This window comes from Salmo trutta, chromosome 8, assembly GCF_901001165.1.
Source record: "Salmo trutta chromosome 8, fSalTru1.1, whole genome shotgun sequence".
Classification (NCBI taxonomy): domain Eukaryota; kingdom Metazoa; phylum Chordata; class Actinopteri; order Salmoniformes; family Salmonidae; genus Salmo; species Salmo trutta.
Window position 1 is genome coordinate 40,450,582 of NC_042964.1, and position 22,437 is coordinate 40,473,018.

The 22,437-nt window shown below is 42.4% G+C and overlaps 1 protein-coding gene across 4 annotated transcripts; it reads left to right on the plus strand.

Moving 5' to 3' along the window:
* The first annotated feature begins 421 nt into the window (after window positions 1–421).
* LOC115198940 (insulin-like growth factor I) lies at window positions 422–20,655 on the plus strand. Of its 4 annotated transcripts, none has more exons than XM_029761374.1 (5): window positions 423–707; window positions 2,219–2,378; window positions 13,357–13,619; window positions 17,093–17,128; window positions 19,407–20,655. In XM_029761374.1, the coding sequence occupies exons 1-5, from the start codon at window positions 660–662 to the stop codon at window positions 19,464–19,466; spliced, it is 567 nt and encodes a 188-aa protein (XP_029617234.1). In that variant the 5' UTR covers window positions 423–659; the 3' UTR covers window positions 19,467–20,655. The 4 variants fall into 4 exon arrangements, with proteins under 4 accessions (XP_029617237.1, XP_029617234.1, XP_029617235.1 ...); XM_029761376.1 differs by lacking the exon at window positions 423–707 and adding an exon at window positions 1,124–1,290; XM_029761377.1 differs by lacking the exon at window positions 17,093–17,128 and having other exon boundaries at window positions 422–707; window positions 13,357–13,538.
* Window positions 20,656–22,437: the final 1,782 nt, after the last annotated feature.

A 22,437-nucleotide genomic window follows, 5' to 3' on the forward strand; every position in this document is an offset into this window, starting at 1 on the left:
ATTGAAACTGTTGACTGTGTGTGCACTGTACATAAACACTCAAATATTCTAGTTTATGAAAATCTTTAAATCATGATGATGAATCAGCCCACTAAATCAAAAGTTGGAGATAGATATGTATGTTATAGATGATGAATATGAAGACACATAGCCTACATGTGCCACATAAATTACGCACGAGCGCTTCGTGGACAATAATTCTATTTTCCAACGCCTATAACAACTCATCCATGAGATGTCTACACATAACGCGCTTTGAGAAGAGCGGGTGGTATGGGTCTTGTTCTATCTTGAACTACTAACCAAGCCTTAAAGAGATCAAAATTCAATCCCATTCTAAGAAAAGTATAAATGATGACGTTATTTGAATATGTGCCCAAAATCCTTAATGAATAACTTAGGATGAGGAGAAGGCAAACGCTGCCCCAGCTGTTTCCTGTTGAAAATGTCTGTGTAATGTAGATACATGTGAGGGATTTTCTCTCTAAATCCGTCTCCTGTTCGCTAAATCTCACTTCTCCAAAACGAGCCTGCGCAATGGAACAAAGTCGGAATATTGAGATGTGACATTGCCTGCATCTTATCCTCTTTCTCACTGTTTTTAATGACTTCAAACAAGTTCATTTTTGCTGGGCTTTATCGTGCGGAGACCCGTGGGGATGTCTAGCGGTCATTTCTTTCAGTGGCATGTATGTGATGTCTTCAAGGTAACTTTAAATCATTTCCTTTGACACCAGATTGTCACCTTACTTACTATTTTTTGGTGTTTTTTTTGTTGCTAGAACCAACCTGATTTATTTGCAGTATCAAAGCACAAATTAATAAAGACCCATGTTTGATTATAGCAGATTATTTTAGTTCAGGGATTTAAGGTACAAATCGGTTTTATTATAGACTATTTCAACATGTCTATCAGAACATGTCAGCAGGTAGATTTGCATGCCTTTTCTGTGAGTGCACGTTTGACTGATTTCACATAGACATTCTTTGTAGCCTAGCTATAACATTTACTTTAATTTACTTTACGAAAATAAGGTTATGTTGGCATGTCTGCGTGCATGAGTTAACACACTCGTGTGGATGTTTCAATGCGTTTCCAGCATGAGTTTCGACACGTTTGCGCAGTGCGCGCTGACCGGTGCCGTTTCCATGAATATAAACCACTAATGTTGCTGCATACGTTACTGAACTTTCAAAGTAATTTCTGCTGACTCCGCATTTGGATACCACATTGGATTGTAGGAAAACAAACAATAAGGAAGGGCTTAAGGCGTCTAAGGCGCCCTTTGGGTAGGATAACTATGTGGTAGCGGTTGTGATGTATATGAATCCTGTGTATATTCTCTTTATTATGTAAATTTGTCCCGTTATGCTTCATCTGCTGGGTTTGGCGCGTGGACCGTTTTCCATCTCATGTTTGGATAGGCAAGATCCTTGGCTCTGTGGCTCCTGTCCTGAACGATCGTTTTTGGAGCTGAGAATGAGAGAAACAAAGAACATCATTGCATTATCTTAAAACTAAGCCTACTTAAAGAAGATAAACCACTGTTTGGGAACAAACGATTTTAAAGAGATCTTATCGCCTTGACTGATTTATGCATTCGTTTTATGCATTTATGCATTCGCATACCTTTCTCTCTCTGTGACTAATTCCTATGCGACTGTTCTTTATTATGACACCCCAAAAGTTTGATTATCGGGTTGTGAAACATAACTGTCTGATGGTTGAAGGAATATTATCAGTGAAATAGCCTACAGACAAGATAACGATGTGTATGGGCTTCGAACCGGGAAAGCACCCTCTCCTCAGGAAGCGGCTCGTGCAGTCACCGCTCCATACATCCTAATATGCTTGTAAGGGTTAATACACTTCAAGGGCCGTACGTACGTAAGTCGTGCGTAAATCGTGAACAAAACGTATAGACTGGTATTATTGTAGGCACTTTGTATTATGATTGTGTGATTGTTTTGGACGTCACGGTTCAATAGACACCTGTTCCTTCACTTATTGTGAGCCTATTAGAAACGCTAGCTATATATTTCGCAAATGTATAGTAATCAAAATGACGATGCTGTTGAAATAGGCTGGTGAAGGCATATGAAATCACTGCCATCACGTTATACTGACACTGGTGAAATAGGATATGGAAGGTGAGACTGACGACATTCCCTGCCTGCCATGCCCTACTAACTGTGCCCTTCTCCCCATTGAACGCAGAGTGCGATGTGCTGTATCTCCTGTACCCACACCCTCTCACTGCTGCTGTGCGTCCTAACCCTGACTTCGGCGGCAACAGGGGCGGGGCCAGAGACCCTGTGTGGGGCGGAGCTGGTGGACACGCTGCAGTTTGTGTGTGGAGAGAGAGGCTTTTATTTCAGTAAGTGCACCTTTTATTTATTCATAAAGGATTGCTGCTGCTCCATTCTCCCAAAGCGCTAATGCGCAACCTCATAAATTAAACAGTATCAGATCTCTCTCATCTGGCCTTCACTTTCTAATAATCATTCTCTCTGTCTTTTTCCTCACTCCTATTAAACATTTCAGCTGTATCAGATTTGAAGAGTTGATGAGTATAGAAGCCTATGTATATTTAGTCTCTATCCCTGATTGTGATGGACTACTGACTTAGACTAATGGAATATATAGAATCACATGATGCAATGCCCTTGAAGCAGGAATGAGGTTCTGGGGGTTGCTGAGAGGTAAATGAAGTGTAGAATGATGTTAAACAGCTATATGTATATTATGCTCATTGAAACGGCTGCTGGGTCTATGGGGATGGGGTTTTAAGTGGAATTGAGGCTGACTATCTGTAAGAAGGAGGAGGGAAAGACATAAATGTTGCAGTGAACTTTTTTCCACCAGAAATGGGGAAAGCTACCCAAAGAAAACCATCCGCTAAGAATCCAGGACTTAAATCTCCTATTTTCCGTTGGAGGCACAAAGGCCAGAACAACATGCAATATATGGCAGTGCTGAGTTGTGTCAAGGTGTTGCGTTCTCCCACTCATCAGTAGCCAGTGTTCCTATGACATGGACCCTGATCCTTCCCTCAGGGGACTACTTCTTCCCATTACAACCATGGACTCAGAAAGGTTGTGGTTTGGCTCATTAGTGCCATATACTGAATGTGGTGCCTTGAGGGTCCCTAGCTGGCATTGAATGAAATCACTGCACATTCAAGTGTCAAGTCTCTCTTTACCACCTCTCCAAGGCTAAACAGTTATTGTGCACCATCTTTTTGTATCTCTGACATTGACATATCAATACAGCTCAGAGATGTCAATCATCTTGAAAGAGGCTCTATGCTCCAACTTAATCAGACTTAATTGAAAGTTCTCTTGAGGGGGTGGGGGGTTTTGACTAATTGTGACAGAGTTGAGAATATTTGCGTGATAACAATTCTTCTGGGAACTTGATGAAATATTTAATATGTGTAAAGACTTTTGATGAGGTGTGAGACTGTCTGGGAGATTTGATGATGTGAGACTGTGAAAGGGGTTTATGTGTTCTCTGAGTGTTTAAGGGATTTCTGAACCTTTTTTATATAAATCAGGCTACTTCACATGCCCTATGGAATATAATCTTGAGTAGCCAGAACTTGCTACATTGCCTTGTATTTGGAATAGAACTGTATCTTCAACAAGATTATTCTATGATGATTAATTGATGAACCGAACAATGGACATAAATAGCAAATCATTCCTACCATGAACTCACAGACCTCAGATAGACCTTATCTGGCTCTGGGAATTCAATCTGTCAAGGTTTGGAACTAGACTGCATACCTCCATTTGACTATATACTGTACTGTGCGATCATTGAGCTGCAAAGTACCCATCCATCAATGCCTTGTTCTCGTGTTAAAAAAGGTACATTGAGACTAGGACATTTCAGGCACACTCCATCCTTTCTGGAAAGGAACATTGAGGTATGTACAGCAGGTGGATCACTGTGTGGACAGTATGTCTCTCTCTCCTGCTGTCAGATGGAACCACTTGTGTAACAATGAGTCTTTAAGTGAGATATCTGATTTATCCATTTTCGGCTCTGTCGTCTCTTGCACTGGGAAGTGTGACAGCTCCGTGTGGTCGTCAGGTCTGGTCTGCTCTCGACCTGAACTCTTCCCCTCCAGTCTGCTGCACCATGTTGAACTTGACAGCCACCGTAGTGATGATGTGTCCCCAGAGTGTTGCAGTGACACTGGGCTTTCTGCGGGCTGAGACGCAGGGCCAATCCACCTTACCCACCATGTCACTGGTAAAGTAGCCTCACTTGCCTTTCAAGACTTCAGATTTCATTACCTTGACAGAAATGTGAAATACTACTCGGTGGAAAAATATTTTATTGAAACAAAATGTGGTCTAAAGAAGAAAAACTAAATCCACAACCGTAGTCAGTTTTTCCAATTATTAGCCTGACCTAGAAATCCTCAGTTGTCTTAGTAATGCTTTAGCAGGCAAACTCCTCCCGGGTTGAGTGGAGTAGAGTGGATATACAGACATACCGTGAATCTGGTATTCGTGGGGGTCTTTTGGACAGAATCTGGGTAACCCCAGTTTGCAAATAGGAACACTGGACGACAGGAAAATTGGGAGGAAAATCGGTAGGAACATTCTCTGATCAGTGGGGTACTGTAGATTCTCTGGAAGACATGAATCAACTCTTCCTGAGCTTTTATTCTAGATCACACCCACTTCCTGTAATGTACTCTGGATGAAGCTGGTTATTCTATTCTGAAGAATTTCCTCTCACAGTCTAAAAGTGAACCCCTATGATGCACCTAAACTCCAGAGCACTAGGATGTGGAAAATTATAACTGACTAAAATGAAAAAGGACTTCTATGGCACACCACCTTTCTCTTAGTAACTCCATAAATACAATGTCATGGCATATACCAAATCTCCAATGTGGATGATGTTGGTTGTATTCGTAAATGTATTAGTCATATACATTTTAGTCAGAAGGAACCATGTCAGGGTCAGAGATAAACCTATTCAGCAAACGGCACAGAGATTCAGCCACACAGGGCAATAGACAAACCAGTCTTGTCCTTTTTGTCTCATAAGGCCATGTCATAAGCCACTAGTTCAGAGAGTTGTACATGAGATACATTTATAGTCGAGATGAAAACGAATTCAGATTGGCACTGTGCCATCGCCCTCCCAACAGCATGTAGTTTAAACAGAATGAGGAACAGAGGAGGGGAGTAAATTGCTTTTAAGCAGCCATTGATGAGCCATCCTATCCTTTCTCAGCCTTGTTTGTCTCTCTGTGTCTATTCTATTTGAAGCAGCTGGAGTAGGAGAGTGGAGAACGTGTAAACAGCACATCAGCCTCACTACACACACAGCTAGGCCTTGTCCCAGAGCAACAGGGGATTATGGGGGATTACAGGATGATCAGGATGCCCCCCTCCCGTCCACCTCCCCACCTCTCTAGTTTTACACACTGGACCTGAACACACACACACTCAGCAGAAGGCACTCAGCACTAAAGAAAGAAAGGCCTCCTCCTTGCACTTTGTGTGCACTTTGTCACTGTGAAAAGGTGTTGTTTTTCCATGGAGTGCTGAAATGAGAATGTTGGCCCTCCTCACTAAAGAACTACTCTGCAGAACAAAGAGACATCTCATGAAAAGGACAGGATGGGGATGTTAGATTTGAGTTCTGTTAGTTTGGAGTCAAATATATAAACGCAACATGTAAAGTTTTGGTCCCATGTTTCATGAACTGAAATTAAAGATCACAGACATTATCCATATGCACAAAAAGCTTATTTCTCTCCAATTTTGTGTACAAATGTGTTTACATCCCTGTTAGAGAGCATCACTCCTTGCCAAAATAATCCATCCACCTGACAGATGTGGCATATCAAGAAGCTGATTAAACAGCATGTTCATTACAAAGGTGCACCTTGTGCTGGGGACGATAAAAGGCCACTCTGAAATGTGCAGTTTTGTCACACAAGACAATGCCAGAGATGTCTCAAGTTTTGAGGGAGCATGCAATTGACATGCTGACTGTTGGAATGTCCATCAGAGATATTGCCAGATAATTGAATGTTAATTTCTCTACCATAAGCCACCTAACCACGCCAGCCCAGGACCTTCTTCACCAGCGGGATCGTCTGAGACCAGCCACCCAGACAGCTGATGAAACTGAGGAGTATTTCTGTTTTCTAATATAGCCCTTTTTGGGGGAAAAACTCATTCTTATTGGCCGGCTTATCCCCTCCCAGGCCCACCCATGGCTGCGACACCTGCCCAGTCATGAAATCCATAGATTAGATCCTAATGAATTTACTTCAATTGACTGATTTCCTTATATGAACTGTAATTCATTAAAATCATTGAAATTGTTGCATGTTGCGTTTATATTTTTTACTTTGGAAAGTATTCAGACCCCTTGACTTTTTCTACATTTTGTTACATTACAGCCTTATTATAAAATTGATTACATTTTTTCCCCCTCATCAATCTACACACAATACCCCATAATGACATAGCAAAACGTTATTTTTTTTAAAATGTTTGCAAATTTACTATAAATTAAAAACTGAAATATCCCATTTACAAAAGTATTCAGATCCTTTACTCAGTGCTTTGGTGAAGCACCTTTGGCAGCGATTACAGCCTTGAGTCTTCTTGGGTATGACGGTACAAGCTTGGCACACATGTATTTAGGGAGTTTCTCCCATTCTTCTCCGCAGATCCTCTCAAGCTCTGTCAGTTTGGATGGGGAGCGTTGCTGCACAGCTATTTTCAGGTCTTCAGAGATGTCAGATTGGGTTCAATCCGGGCTCTGGCTGGGCCACTCAAGGACATTCAGAGACTTGTTCCGAAGCCATTCCTACGTTGTCTTGGCTGTGTGCTTAGGGTCGTTGTCCTGTTGGAAGGTGAACCTTCGCCCCCAGTCTGAGGTCCTGAGCGCTCTGGAGCAGGTTTTCATCAAGGATCTCTCTGTACTTTGCACTGTTTATCTTTTCCTCGATCCTGACTAGTCTCCCAGTCCCTGCCGCTGAAAAACATCCCCACAGCATGATGCTGCCACCACCACGCTTCACAGTAGGCATGGTGCCAGGTTTCTTCCAGATGTGACGCTTGGCATTCAGGCCAAAGAGTTCAATATTGGTTTCATCAGACCAGAGAATCTTATTTCTTATCGTCTGAGAGTCCTTTAGGTGCCTTTTGGCAAACTCCAAGTGGGCTGTTATGTGCCTTTTACTGAGGAGTGGCTTGCAACTGGCCACTCTACCATAAAGGCCTGATTGGTGGAGTGCTGCAGAGATGGTTGTCCTTCTGGAAGGTTCTCCCATCTCCACAGCGGAACTCTTGAGGTGGTTACAAACTTCTTCCATTTAAGAATGATGGTGGCCAATGTGTTCTTGGGGACCTTCAATGCTGCAGAAATGTTTTGGTACCCTTCCCCAGATCTTTACCTAGACACAATCCTGTCTCAGTACTCTATGAACAATTCCTTCGACCTCATGGCTTGGTTTTTGCTCTGACATGCACTGTCAACTGTGAGACCTTATATAGACAGGTGTGTGCCTTTCCAAATCATGTCCAATCAATTGAATTTACCACAGGTGGACTCCAATCAAGTTGTACAAACATCTCAAGGATGATCAATGGAAACAGGATATACCTGAGCTCAATTTTGATTCTCATAGCAAAGAGTCTGAATACTTATGTAAATAAGGGATTTATGTTTTACAGTTTTTAAACATTAGCAACATTTTCTAAAAAACGATTTTCGCTTTGTCATTATGGGGTATTTACACACTATTTACACACTATTTATTGTGTGTAAATTGATGAGGATTTGTATTAATTTCATCCATTTTAAATAAATGTTAAAAAAAATAGACTGCCAAAAGGTCAATGCTGCTTGATGAAAAGGTCCCTCTAGCTTGTGTGCATCTCAGACAGGTTGGTCTAAACAGGCTGCCTTGCTCTTCAGCTAAGACATTGTTGACTGACTTGACAAAGATCCCAGTGGGATCAAAACCTCATCTTGTGTGCAACTTAATAAACCACTGGGGAGCATTACAGAGTTGCAGACATTCCTTCTTTCAAGTCATGATGGAGTCTCTCTCTATGCAGCCAAACAATTGTTATGCAGCGCTTAGATCTCAATCTAATCTATTCAAACTCATTCACCCTACACAAATGGGCCCCCTTCCATCCAATAGATGTATGCAACAACACACAACACCAAAACAAAACTGCACCCTAATCTGTAGTGGGTGTCTGTCTACAACACAGTAACACAAACAGAAGACGTGTAGCCTACCACTAATCTGCCATGCCCTGAATGGCTGCAACCAAACTCTAAAACAATAGCCTTTACCAATCATCACGGACCCCCCTTCTCAAACAGCCTGTTTCTCACACTGTCCACCGGGCCGGGTGTCCACACCACACGGCAGGCAGGAGAAGGTGGTTTATCTGAGTTTGTTTACGACAACAGCACACAGGACGCCAACTCTTTGTTCATGGGGGATTACAGTCAGTTATCCCTTGAAACGTGGCACTTAAAACCTCCCAAAACCTATTCCACCTGATTACTGATGCTTTCTGCTTTTTACAACCAGCTACAGCTGATTCTTCTACATGTTAAAATCTGCATCCAGATTATTTTTCTCTCCTCTCCAGCTGTTTGTTTAGAAGGTTACAGGTTATTTTGAGAATAATAGCGGATGTTCATTTGGAGGGCTTTATTGGGAGGGATTGGAAAACAGGGCCAGCACAGTGGACTCCTGGCTCATAATACAACCTGTCTGATTGAATAATCACAAGCTTGGCCTCGCAAGAAGGTTTCCCTCGTCAGGAAAATTCCTTGTTATACGTCAGCAACAATGGTTAAGTGACAATTTATCATGGTTTATTCTGGCTTAATTACAACATGCCATTCAGTAAGCGGGGGTTAAAGATGCACTCCGCGATCTTAAGCACAAAAAAATTGCATGAATTGGATTTGTAAGATATCATATGAATTGCAAAATTTGTAACATATCAAACAAAATGGATGACATAGTACATTTAAAAAATGTTTTATTGTCACAGTGAAATGTGTTGTTTTAGAGGGTCAGCCATAGTAGCACGGTGCCCCTGGAGCAAATTAGGATTAAGTGCCTTGCTCAAGGGCACATCGACAGGTTTTTTACATTGTCGGCTCGGGCATTCAAAACAGCGACCTTTCGGTTACTGATAAAAATACTCTAACCGCTAGGCTACCTGCCGCCCTACACAATGGAATGACGTAGTACACAAAAAACGGGGACCCGTTTTGGCTCGTGAGCGCCACAATCAAAACTACTTGCTGAAATTATACAAAAGTTAGAGAGTGCATCTTTAACTGGGCCCAGCTGAAGACACAAAGAGAGATGAAGTTATGAAAGTCCTAAAATAGTCTTCAAACAATGAGACCTGCTACCTTTCATTCTCATGGTGAAAACTGGTGTATTCCACGTGCTGTTCTCATTGTAAAGAGGCTATCACATGGCCTGATTACTTATAGCCTACATTGTGGTGGTAAAATCTCAAAACAATGACTGACCTTGATGACCTGGACATAGTTCAAGCTCATCATACAGGGGATGTCTGGGGTCTATAACTATTGACCTTGGGTGAGAACTAGAGCACCTTGCCTGCTGAATCAACTATTCTTGCTGTCCAGTGCAGCAACGTCAACCTTTAAGCCAGTATAGAACCATCTCACCTTCAACCTTTTTCTAGTATAGAACCATCTGACCTTCAACCTTTTTCTAGTATAGAACCATCTCACCTTCAACCTTTTTCTAGTATAGAACCATCTAACCTTCAACCTTTTTCTAGTGTAGAACCATCTCACCTTCAACCTTTTTCTAGTATAGAAACATCTCAACTTCAACCTTTTAGCCAGTATAGAACCCTCTCACCTTCAACATTTTAGCCAGTATAGAACCATCTCACCTTCAACATTTTAGCCACTATAGAACCATCTCGCCTTCAACCTTTTAGCCAGTATAGAACCATCTCGCCTTCAACCTTTAAGCCAGTATAGAACCATCTCACCTTCAACCTTTTAGCTAGTATAGAACCCTCCTACCTTCAACCTTTTAGCCACTATAGAACCATCTCGCCTTCAACCTTTTAGCCACTATAGAACCATCTCGCCTTCAACCTTTTAGCCAGTATAGAACCATCTCACCTTCAACCTTTTAGCTAGTATAGAACCATCTCACCTTCAACCTTTTAGCCAGTATAGAACCATCTCACCTTCAACCTTTTAGCTAGTATAGAACCATCTCACCTTCAACCTTTTAGCCAGTATAGAACCATCTCACCTTCAACCTTTTAGCTAGTATAGAACCATCTCACCTTCAACCTTTTAGCCAGTATAGAACCATCTCACCTTCAACCTTTTAGCTAGTATAGAACCATCTCACCTTCAACCTTTTAGCTAGTATAGAACCATCTGACCTTCAACCTTTTTCTAGTATAGAACCATCTCACCTTCAACCTTTTTCTAGTATAGAACCATCTAACCTTCAACCTTTTTCTAGTGTAGAACCATCTCACCTTCAACCTTTTTCTAGTATAGAAACATCTCAACTTCAACCTTTTAGCCAGTATAGAACCCTCCTACCTTCAACCTTTTAGCCACTATAGAACCATCTCGCCTTCAACCTTTTAGCCAGTATAGAACCATCTCACCTTCAACCTTTTAGCTAGTATAGAACCCTCCTACCTTCAACCTTTTAGCCACTATAGAACCATCTCGCCTTCAACCTTTTAGCCAGTATAGAACCATCTCACCTTCAACCTTTTAGCCAGTATAGAACCATCTCACCTCAACCTTTTAGCCAGTATAGAACCATCTCACCTTCAACCTTTTAGCTAGTATAGAACCATCTCACCTTCAACCTTTTAGCCAGTATAGAACCATCTTACCTTCAACCTTTTAGCTAGTATAGAACCATCTCACCTTCAACCTTTTAGCCAGTATAGAACCATCTCACCTTCAACCTTTTAGCCAGTATAGAACCATCTCACCTTCAACCTTTTAGCCAGTATAGAACCATCTAACCTCCAACCTTTTAGCCAGTAAAGAACCATCTCACCTTCAACCTTTTAGCCAGTATAGAACCCTCTCACCTTCAACCTTTTAGCCAGTATAGAACCCTCTCACCTCCAACCTTTTAGCTAGTATAGAACCATCTCACCTTCAACCTTTTAGCCAGTATAGAACCATCTAACCTCCAACCTTTTAGCCAGTATAGAACCCTCTCACCTCCAACCTTTTAGCTAGTATAGAACCATCTCACCTTCAACCTTTTAGCCAGTATAGAACCATCTCACCTTCAACCTTTTAGCCAGTATAGAACCATCTCACCTTCAACCTTTTAGCTAGTATAGAACCATCTCACCTTCAACCTTTTAGCCAGTATAGAACCCTATCATCTTCAACCTTTTAGCCAGTATAGAACCATCTCACCTTCAACCTTTTAGCCAGTATAGAACCATCTCACCTTCAACCTTTTAGCCAGTATAGAACCATTTCACCTTCAACCTTTTAGCCAGTATAGAACCCTCCTACCTTCAACCTTTTAGCCAGTATAGAACCCTCTCACGTTCAACTATCCATGAATACACGGCTGTATCTCATCATCTGACTTGAGATCAATGTTTTCTCCTACACAGTACAACTCCCTCCATAATCTTTCTTCACACTGTACCCAGGGTCCTGACTGAGAACTGTGGAGAGATGCATCTGTTTCTGAATTGGAGCTCCTCTCTGTCCAAAACAACACTGTCAAGATAAGGAAGGCATAGAGCAGAAGTTAATGCACTTTGTCAGCACTGGCAGGCTCCCGGGCCAAGAGCTATTAACTCTGAAAGGGAAAGGCATTTCCTCCTTGTAAATGCCATATTACATTATTATTATTTCATTTGGTAACAGGGAAAAGCCTATCAAGGCTATATTGCCCGAGGTGAGCGGGGAATTGTAAATGGAGAGTGGGATATTTTTTTAAAGGCCACTGAAAGAAAGTGGGTTTGGAGAGAGGGAGTCGAAAGCTGTTGGCATTCAGGTGTCAAAGCAACTCCTAACTTCCTCCTCCTTCCACTCACATCACTGTCGAAGGTGACTTGGGTTCTCAGAGAAGTGCTCAGATTCCGATTCATACTGAAGAGCACCAGACCTCCAAGTGAGCTTCTCCGGCTTTTCACCACTGGAGGCTGGTGAGGGGAGGACGACTCATAATAATGGCTAGAATGGAGTGAATGGACTGATATCGAACACATGGAAACCATGTGTGTGATGTGTTTGATACCATTTAATTTATTCTCTTCCTGCCATTACTATGACCCCCCCACACACACAATTTAGGTGCCAACAACTGCCTGTCTTTTGCACGTATGGGAGCTATGGGTCTAGTCATGGTTCAGGAAAGCCATATAGTTGTTAGTAAACAACAGCATGGCTGCATTGTAACAGAATCCACAGTATCCAGAGTTCAACTGGCTCTGAGATTGTCAGCAATAAAAGGCTGCTGGGTTGCCAGGTGAAAATGTGAAAATGTGAATGAAACGACCAACCCGTCCGCCAGAGGGTGTGGCTTAGGCCTGGGCCTACTTTCTCTGCAGGCTGATTGGGTCCCGAGGGGTTGAGGTTTGGCCTAATGGGTTTAAAATGTCCGAACGTGATATTCTCAATGTTACGGTGACCGTGACCTTTTTTACTGCCTCACGGTTGCCAAAAAGGGTCTGCACAGTGCAATGCAATACCCTGTAAATTTTGCAGTGAAGAAATCAATGTCATTAACACTGTCCATATATCAGAATAATCAAGTCCACATCCATGCCGTTAGCACTCAGCTATTACAGGGCCCAGGGCCTGGCGCACAGCCACAAATGATTACAGCTTTTTGGATTAATTCAGCTCACAGATATAAGACCTTCCAGGACATCTGCACTAAAGAAGTTGGTCCATATCCAAGACTGTAATGGGTTATGTTGTATATGATTCCATTGGCTCTTTAAAGCACCTGTGGTTGACTTAATATACCCGTGACACAACACTTAACATGACTATGACCTCTACTTTTACCTCAACGTTTAACTTCGACCTATAACATGAAGACAAACATACACGGAGGTCCAAAGACATATAATCCTAAGCAACAAGCTGTCTTCAGTTATCTTTTTTACTTACTTACAGAACAAACTGGAACGACAGCCATCCTTGCTCTTTACATGCTCTCTGCATGCTCTCTGCATGCTCTCTGCATGCTCTACATGCTCTCTACATGCTATTTACGTCTTCACATGTAGTAACACAAATTCTTCTTCCTTTCTGTCCCTCAGGTAAACCAACGGGCTATGGCCCCAGTTCACGGCGGTCACATAACCGTGGTATTGTGGACGAGTGCTGCTTCCAGAGTTGCGAGCTGCGGCGGCTCGAAATGTACTGTGCCCCTGTCAAGTCTGGCAAGGCAGCTCGCTCTGTGCGCGCACAGCGCCACACAGACATGCCAAGAACACCTAAGGTTAGTACTGCAGTGCAAAACGTGGACAGAGGCACAGAGCGTAGGACAGCACATCACCCAGACAAGACAAAAACCAAGAAGGTGAGCACAGCACCAAACAGATATACATTATAAGAGGATGCACAGTTGACATCAGCGAAACAGAATGGTCATAGATATAGAACATTGTAGTGGGTCTTTCAGTATATTTGATTTTTAGATCATACAGTGCATTCAGAAAGTATTCAGACCACTTGACTTTTTCCACATTTTGTTACGTTACAGCCTTATTATAAAATTAATTCAATTGTTTTCTCTCATTAATCTACACACAATACCCCATAATGAAATATGAAACTAAAATATTCCATTTACATAAGTATTCAGACCCTTTACTCAGTACTTTGTTGAAGCACATTTGGCAGTGATTACAGCCTCGAGTCTTCTTGGGTATGACGCTACAAGCTTGGCACACCTATATTTGGGGAGTTTCTCCCATTCCTCTCAGCAGGCCCTCTCAAGCTCTGTCAGATTGGATGGGGAGCGTTGCTGCCCAGTTATTTTCAGGTCTCTTCAGAGATGTTTGATCGGGTTTAAGTCTGGGCTCTGGCTGTGCCACTCAATGACATTCAGAGACTTGTCCCAAAGCCACTCCTGCTTTGTATTGGCTGTGTGCTTAGGGTCGTTGTCCTGTTGGAAGATGAACCTTCGCCCCAGCCTGAAGTCCTGAGCGCTCTGGAGCAGGTTTTCATCAAGGATCTCTCTATACTTTGTTCCATTCATCTTTGCCTCGATCCTGACTAGTCTCCCAGTCCATGTCGCTGAAAAACATCCCCACAGCATGATGCTGCCACCACCATACTTCACAGTACGGCCCCTCTCCCCTATTGCTCAGTTTGGCCGGGCGACCAGCTCTAATAAGAGTCTTGCTGGTTCCAAACTTCTTCCATTTAAGAATGATGGAGGCCACTGTGTTATTTTTTAATTATTTAATTTAACCTTTGTTTAACTAGGCAAGTCAGTTAAGAACAAATACTTATTTTACAATGATGGCCTACCCTGGCCAAACCCTCCCCTAACCCGGAGGACGCTGGGCCAGTTGTGCACCGCCCTATGGGACTCTCGATCACGGTCGGTTGTGATACAGCCCGGGACCGAACCAAGGTCTGTAGTGACGCCTCTAGCACTGAGATGCAGTGCCTTAGACCGCTGCGCCACTCGGGAGTATTGAAGGTTCTTGGGGACCTTCAATGCTACAGACATTTTTTGGTACCCTTCCCCAGATCTCTGCCTCAAACACAACCCTGTCTCGGAGCTCTACGGACAATTCCTTTGACCTCATGGCTTGGTTTTTGTTCTGACATGCACTGTCAACTGTGGGACCTTATATAGACAGGTGTGTGCCTTTCCAAATCATGTCCAGTCAATTGAATTTACCACAGGTGGACTCCAATCAAGTTGTACAAACATCTCAAGGATGATCAATGGAAACAGGATGCACCTGAGCTCAATTTCGAGTCTCATAGCAAAGGGTCTGAATACTTACAGTAACTCACAAAAGTGAGTACACCCCTCACATTTTTGTAAAAATTTGAGTATATCTTTTCATGTGACAACACTGAAGAAATGACACTTTGCTACAAGGTAAAGTGGTGAGTGTACAGCTTGTATAACAGTGTAAATTTGCTGTCCCCTCAAAATAACACAACACACAGCCATTAATGTCTAAACCGCTGGCAACAAAAGTGAGTTCACCACTAAGTGAAAATGTTCAACTTGGGCCCAAAGTGTCAATATTTTGTGTGGCCACCATCATTTTCCAGCACTGCCTTAACCCTCTTGGGCATGGAGTTCACCAGAGCTTCACAGGTTGCCACTGGAGTCCTCTTCCACTCCTCCATGATGACATCACGGAGCTGGTGGATGTTAGAGACCTTGCACTCCTCCACCTTCCATTTGAGGATGCCCCACAGATGCTCAATAGGGTTTAGGTCTGGAGACATGCTTGGCCAGTTCATCACCTTTACCCTCAGCTTCTTTAGCAAGGCAGTGGTCGTCTTGGAGGTGTGTTTGGGGTCGTTATCATGTTGGAATACTGCCCTGCGGCCCAGTCTCCGAAGGGAGGGGATCATGCTCTGTTTCAGGATGTCACAGTACATGTTGGCATTCATGGTTCCCTCAATGAACTGTAGCTCCCCAGTGCCGGCAGCACTCATGCAGCCCCAGACCATGACACTCCCACCACCATGCTTGACTGTAGGCAAGACACACTTGTCTTTGTACTCCTTACCTGGTTGCCGCCACACACGCTTGACACCATCTGAACCAAATAAGTTTATCTTGGTCTCATCAGACCACAGGACATGGTTCCAGTAATCCATGTCCTTAGTCTGCTTGTCTTCAGCAAACTGTTTGCGGGCTTTCTTGTGCATCATCTTTAGAAGAGGCTTCCTTCTGGGACGACAGCCATGCAGACCAATTTCATGCAGTGTGCGGCGTATGGTCTGAGCACTGACAGGCTGACCCCCCCACCCCTTCAACCTCTGCAGCAATGCTGTCAGCACTCATACGTCTATTTCCCAAAGACAAGCTCTGGATATGACGCTGAGCACTTGCACTCAACTTCTTTGGTCAACCATGGCGAGGCCTGTTCTGAGTGGAACCTGTCCTGTTAAACCGCGGTATGGTCTTGGCCACCGTGCTGCAGCTCAGTGTCAGGGTCTTGGCAATCTTCTTATAGCCCAGGCCATCTTTATGTAGAGCAACAATTCTTTTTTTCAGATCCTCAGAGAGTTATTTGCCATGAGGTGCCATGTTGAACTTCCAGTGACCAGTCAGTATGAGAGCGATGACACCAAATTTAACACACCTGCTCCCCATTCACACCTGAGACCTTGTAACACTAACGAGTCACATGACACCGGGGAGGGAAAATAGTTAATTGGGCCCAATTTGGACATTTTCACTTAGGGGTGAACTCTCTTTTGTTGCCAGCGGTTTAGACATTAATGGCTATGTGTTGTGTTATTTTGAGGGGACAGCAAATTTACACTGTTATACAAGCTGTACACTCACTACTTTACATTGTAGCAAAGTGTCATTTCTTCAGTGTTGTCACATGAAAAGATGTACTCAAATATTTACAAAAATGTGAGGGGTGTACTCACTTTTGTGAGATATTGTATGTAAATAAGGTATTTCTTTTTTTAATTTTGGATACATTTGCAAACATTTCTAAAAGCCAGTTTTTGCTTTGGCATTATGGGGTTTTGTGTGTAGATTGCGGAGGATAGTCTTTTATTTAATCCATTTTAGAATAAGAATGTAACGTAACAAAATGTGGAAAAAGTCAAGGTGTCTGAATACTTCCGGAAGACACTGTGTGTCAGGCTTTTTCCAGAGCATGCACTCCAAGTTAAGATGTTAAGGCTAAGGCTTTCTGATGAGGACAGAAAACACCAATAACTGACTTTTAGCCCTTAGAGAGTGGCTAACTATTCCATTGTGGACAATAAATTACCACAGTGGAAAGCAAATGTGTCATATCTCAACGGTTTTATTATTTTTCCTGACAGAAACCTTTATCTGGGCATAGTCACACATCTTGCAAGGTAGGCTGTTTGTCCTTCACTACTGCAGTGGTACTTTCCTACTATAACTACACAGAACAAAAATATAAATGCAACATGCAACAATTTCTAAGACTTAACTCAAGAGTTACAATTCATATAAGGAAATAAGTCAATTGAAATAAATTAATTAGGCCCTAATCTATGGATATCATATGACTGGGAATACATATATTCTAAAGAAAAGGTAGGGGTGTGGATCAGAAAACCAGTCAGTATCTGGTGTGACCAACATTTGCCTCATGCAGCGCGACACATCTCCTTCGCATAGAGTTGTTCAAGCTTGTGATTGTGGCCTGTGGAATGTTGTCCCACTCCTCTTCAATGGCTGTGCAAAGTTGCTGGATATAGGCGTGAACTGGAACATGCTGTGGTACACGTCAATCCAGAGCATCCCAAACATGCTCAATGGGTGACATGTCTTGTGAGTATGCAGGCCATGGAAAAACTGGGACATTTTCAGCTTCCAGGAATTGTGTACAGATCCTTGCCTCATGGGGCCATAGATTATCATGCTGAAACATGAGGTCATGGCGGCAGATGATTGGCACGACAATGGGCCTCAGGATCTCGTCACGGTATCTCTGTGCAAATTGTCATCAATAAAATGGAATTGTGTCCGTAGCTTATGCCTGCCCATACCATAACCCCACCGCCACCATGGGGCACTCTGTTCACAACGTTGACATCAGCGCAAACCGCTCACCCACACTTCTGCCCAGTACAGTTGAAACCGGGATTCAACCGTGAAGAGCACACTTTTCCAGCCAATGGCCATCGAAGGTGATCATTTGACCACTGAGGTCGGTTACGATGCCAAACTGCAGTCAGGTCAAGACCCCGGTGAGGATAAAGAGCACGCAGATGAGCTTCCCTGAAATGGTTTCTGACAGTTGTGCAGAAATTCTTTGGTTGTGCGAACCCACAGTTTCATTAGCTGTCCGGGTGGCCGCAGGTGAAGAAGCCAGATATGGATGTCCTGGGCTGGCGTGGTTAAACGTGGTCTGCGGTTGTGAGGCCGGTTGGACGTACTGCCAAATTCTCTAAAGAGGAATAATTTGAGAAATTAACATTCAACTCTGGCAACAGCTCTGGTGAACATTCCTGCAGTCAGCATGTCAATTGCATGCTCCCTCAAAACTTGTGACATCTGTAGCATTGTGTTGTGTGACAAAACTGCACATTTTAGAGTTGCCTTTTATTGTCCCCAGCACAAGGTGTACCTGTGTAATGATCATGCTGTTTAATCATCTTATTGGAATGCCACACCTGTCAGGTGGATGGATTATCTTGGCAAAGGAGAAATGATCACTGACAGAGGTGTAAACTAATTTGTGGACCAGATTTGAGAGAAATAAGCTTTTTGTGCATATGGAAAATGTCTGGGATCTTTTATTTCAGCTCATGACCAACACTTACATGTTGTGTTTATATTTTTGTTCAGTGTAGAATATAGCATGCTATGATTGGTACCATGACTATCATCATATGTGATGCATACTTGTCATTGTTATAAGTAGCTGTTTATACCTTCGTTTAGTAGATACAAAGTCAATGACTCCTTGGCCAGGTTACAACAGAATAGTCAGCATATATTGACTTCTTTGTGAGAGGGAAGGAAATACAAGCACAGAATTTAATTAGTAATCAATCCCAGTCCAACCGAAGTTGTCAACCCAACAGGAAGAAACGTTTCTTTCCTCTCCCTTAGTTTCCCAATTCCACCTGTGTGTCCATGTCGTCCTTTTAAGCTTGGACTTGGTGCATTTTACAACTCTCCTCAAAAAAAGAAAGCCATTAGCGAAGAGGCGGAGGACTAAGTGGTTTTTGTGGTAGACCCATGGGCACTCTCTCTCCCAGACAGATTCTACTTTCATACTGTACATTTTGTGCTGAAACCCTGGTCCTCAGATTGCAACAGATTTGTGGCATGCTAGTTACAGAGGGTAACGGCATGCATATAATCACATTGATTTATTCATGTGCAGAGGGACAGTGTGTTGAATGTCAGTGCCGCTCTGGTGGCTTGTGGTTTAAATATGACCTATCAGCTCTGGTAGGGAGGATACTTGAAACTGTACTGTTTGTGGCTCTTTCACTATAGCAAAAGGTTATGAAATCATCACCCATTAATTGTACAGCTGTGTTGTTCTAGGCACAGGCACTGGGTTTTGACCCAAAGCTGTTTTTTCCCACTCTCCTAATCCACTTATCTAATGTTTCTCCTCCTAAAAATCTGTTCCCCCTCCACCCTTTTCAGGAGGTACATCAGAAGAACTCAAGTCGAGGAAACACAGGGGGAAGGAACTACCGAATGTAGAAGAAGACAGAAGCTAACGGACAGGTGGACAGGGATGAGAGAAGGGTGTGCCCATACCTGGTGCCCCTGTGGAATGGTTCACTGTAAAACAACAAAAGGTGGATAATGGTACTAAGCTAATGGTAATAAGCTTTGTGTGTAATGTCTCTAGCTGAGAGTTAAAGTGCTGGGGTTATATGAGAGGTATTTTGATTATTTTATACACTGCACCATTTCATATTGGAAGGAATTATATTCCATGTCAAACCAATGTAACAGACTAGTTTAGCTGCTTACACATCAAAGAGCTTCTTCTTCTTATACCTCCATGTGTCAGCTGAGCTATAGTGTCCCTGGTGGCCTCTGATAGGCTCTGTGCTACATACAGCCAATAGGAGGGCAGCCAGCAGTTTTACCTGTCTGTCTGTCTATGGGAGCCAATGGTCCATCCTCTTTACCTGAACTCTGAAAGAGTTCAAGCTTTACACTGAGAGGTTGGGCCATGCAAAGTAGTCGGGCTATTGGATAAGTAATCCCCCCATTCTCATCTAACAACCACTGCTTTGATAATATATTAGAACGTCAAGAGAATGTTATTTCAGCTTCAGTCAGTTCTGGCCAAAAGATGATTTCACAGTTGTCACGTGTTTCATTAAGGCTATTTATTTCCTATTGTCTGCTTCAACAGACAATAAGCATGTTACATGCAACCATACCATAAGAACCTGGCTTTGAGGCAACAATATGACCAGAGACCTATTCTGATTATACAATCTTCTTGTACTCCTAAGCCATTCTAGTGAAACTGACAGTAATATTATATTCTGTACTGTAAACAGAAAGTTTTGAGGAGATTAAATTTATATTTAATTTGTAAAGACTCACCGTAGATTCTCTGGATCTAATATGTGGTCTGATTAAAAATGGATTCTATTGCAGAGGACAGGACAGAGGGGCGCTAAAAATAGCCAGCTACAGGAAGAAGATTAATGATTGATTTCACTTGGCCTGCATTCTTTTATTTTGTTAGCTTAGGGAGGGACCTTTGCTTCTTCTGTATGAACATGGACTGCATGGATTTTTCATTAAAAAGCTATAAAATGAACAGCAACACATATAGTGTTGCAACTCAAATACAGTTAGAAACACAGAAACACACACCTACAAATAAACAGGACTGCAGTTGAAAAATGCTGTACACACACACACAGTCCGTTTTGTGGCAAAGCCACTCAGAGCTCCGCTACTATGAGCAAGGTTCACACAATGGTTCCATCCGACCATGTTCTGAGAATTCCTGTGTTTGCGTCAGGATTACAGAGAGTAATGGCTGTTTGCACAATCTGGATGCTTGACAGTCTTACTGTACCATTTCAGCAACCTGACAACCAATCACATCTCTTCCTCCTCTGTCAGTGTATAATCAACCAATACTCCCATTTATGTTATCCTATGCATTCTTCTACTATTATTGTACATGATGGTATCATATAGCAAAACCGTATTAAGAAAATCCTATCCACTGTATAATGGTGCTATTTTGTAGTTTGTTACTTGCAACGGTGGGCTAAAACAGGAAGAGAAAGAGAGATGGCAAAGCTTATCGTTGGAGGTCGTCCCTTTTGCACAGCCTTGTGGCCACCATTTTATTAATAGTGTTTTTATTTGTAAGCGATTTCAATAAGGTAGTAGTATAAGCGAGCAAATGTCTTTGTGTGAAATCTGTGAATGCATGAAAAAAAAGTATCATGTTGTGGTCCCAAGAAGGCAAAACGCTATTTTTTCTACTGTTTTTAAATTATTGTTACTCAATATAGATCCCTATGCCAAATAACTTGACAAAAAGCACTGTGAACTGTGATCCTTCAATAATATTAAGGTGTTAAAAGTCATAGTGTACTTTTGTTTGTCCTGAACGAAATGTATGTAAACGCACCACATTGATGATCAGAAAGCCAAGGCATTAACGCTTACGAATATGTATGATTAAGGTTGAATGATTTGTTTTGTAAAATCATGCCCATGTGTTAAAGAGCTTAAGTGACACAGCGGATCAGATCTGGTTCTCAGCTCCCCACAAAGTAAGACATGTTTTATTTATTACAACTTTTTACAATTTTGGGCTGTTGATGCATTTGGACATCAATAAAATGGGATAGAAATGATCCAAAAAAAACGTATTAAAATAACGGTCTGACCTAAAGTATTAATGTGGTACTTATATCCTTACATCTATCAGCAACCCACAGCTGTAATCATCACCACATACAATACAATGCAGTTGTTGTGTAGTGGTTAAGATTAGGACTCCATCTTGTCCATTCACATACAGTGGGGGGGAAAGTATTTGATCCCTTGCTGATTTTGTATGTTTGCCCACTGACAAAGAAATCATCAGTCTATAATTTTAATGGTAGGTTTATTTGAACAGTGAGAGACAGAATAACAACAAAAATATCGAGAAAAACGCATGTCAAAAATGTTATAAATTGATTTGCATTTTAATGAGGGAAATAAGTATTTGACCCCATCTCAATCAGAAGGATTTCTGGCTCCCAGGTGTCTTTTATACAGGTAACGAGCTGAGATTAGGAGCATTAGGAGCACACTCTTAAAGGGAGTGATCCTAACCGCAGCTTGTTACCTGTATAAAAGACACCTGTCCACAGAAGCAATCAATCAATCGGATTCCAAACTCTCCACCATGTCCAAGACCAAAGAGCTCTCCAAGGATGTCAGGGACAAGATTGTAGACCTACACAAGGCTGGAATGGGCTACAAGACCATCGCCAAGCAGCTTGGTGAGAAGGTGACAACATTTGGTGCGATTATTCGCAAATGGAAGAAACACAAAAGAACTGTCAATATCCCTCGGCCTGGGGCTCCATGCAAGATCTCACCTCGTGGAGTTGCAATGATCATGAGAACGGTGAGGAATCAGCCCAGAACTACACGGAAGGATCTTGTCAATGATCTCAAGGCAGCTGGGACC

Excerpts from the sequence above, each read along its gene's own strand:
- LOC115198940 (XM_029761374.1), top strand. The coding sequence starts at position 660 with ATGTCTAGCGGTCATTTCTTTCAGTGGCATGTATGTGATGTCTTCAAG. Across the intron at positions 2,379-13,356 it reads AGAGAGAGGCTTTTATTTCA|GTAAACCAACGGGCTATGGC; the intron begins GTAAGTGCACCT and ends TCTGTCCCTCAG. Across the intron at positions 13,620-17,092 it reads ACAAGACAAAAACCAAGAAG|AAACCTTTATCTGGGCATAG; the intron begins GTGAGCACAGCA and ends TTTTCCTGACAG.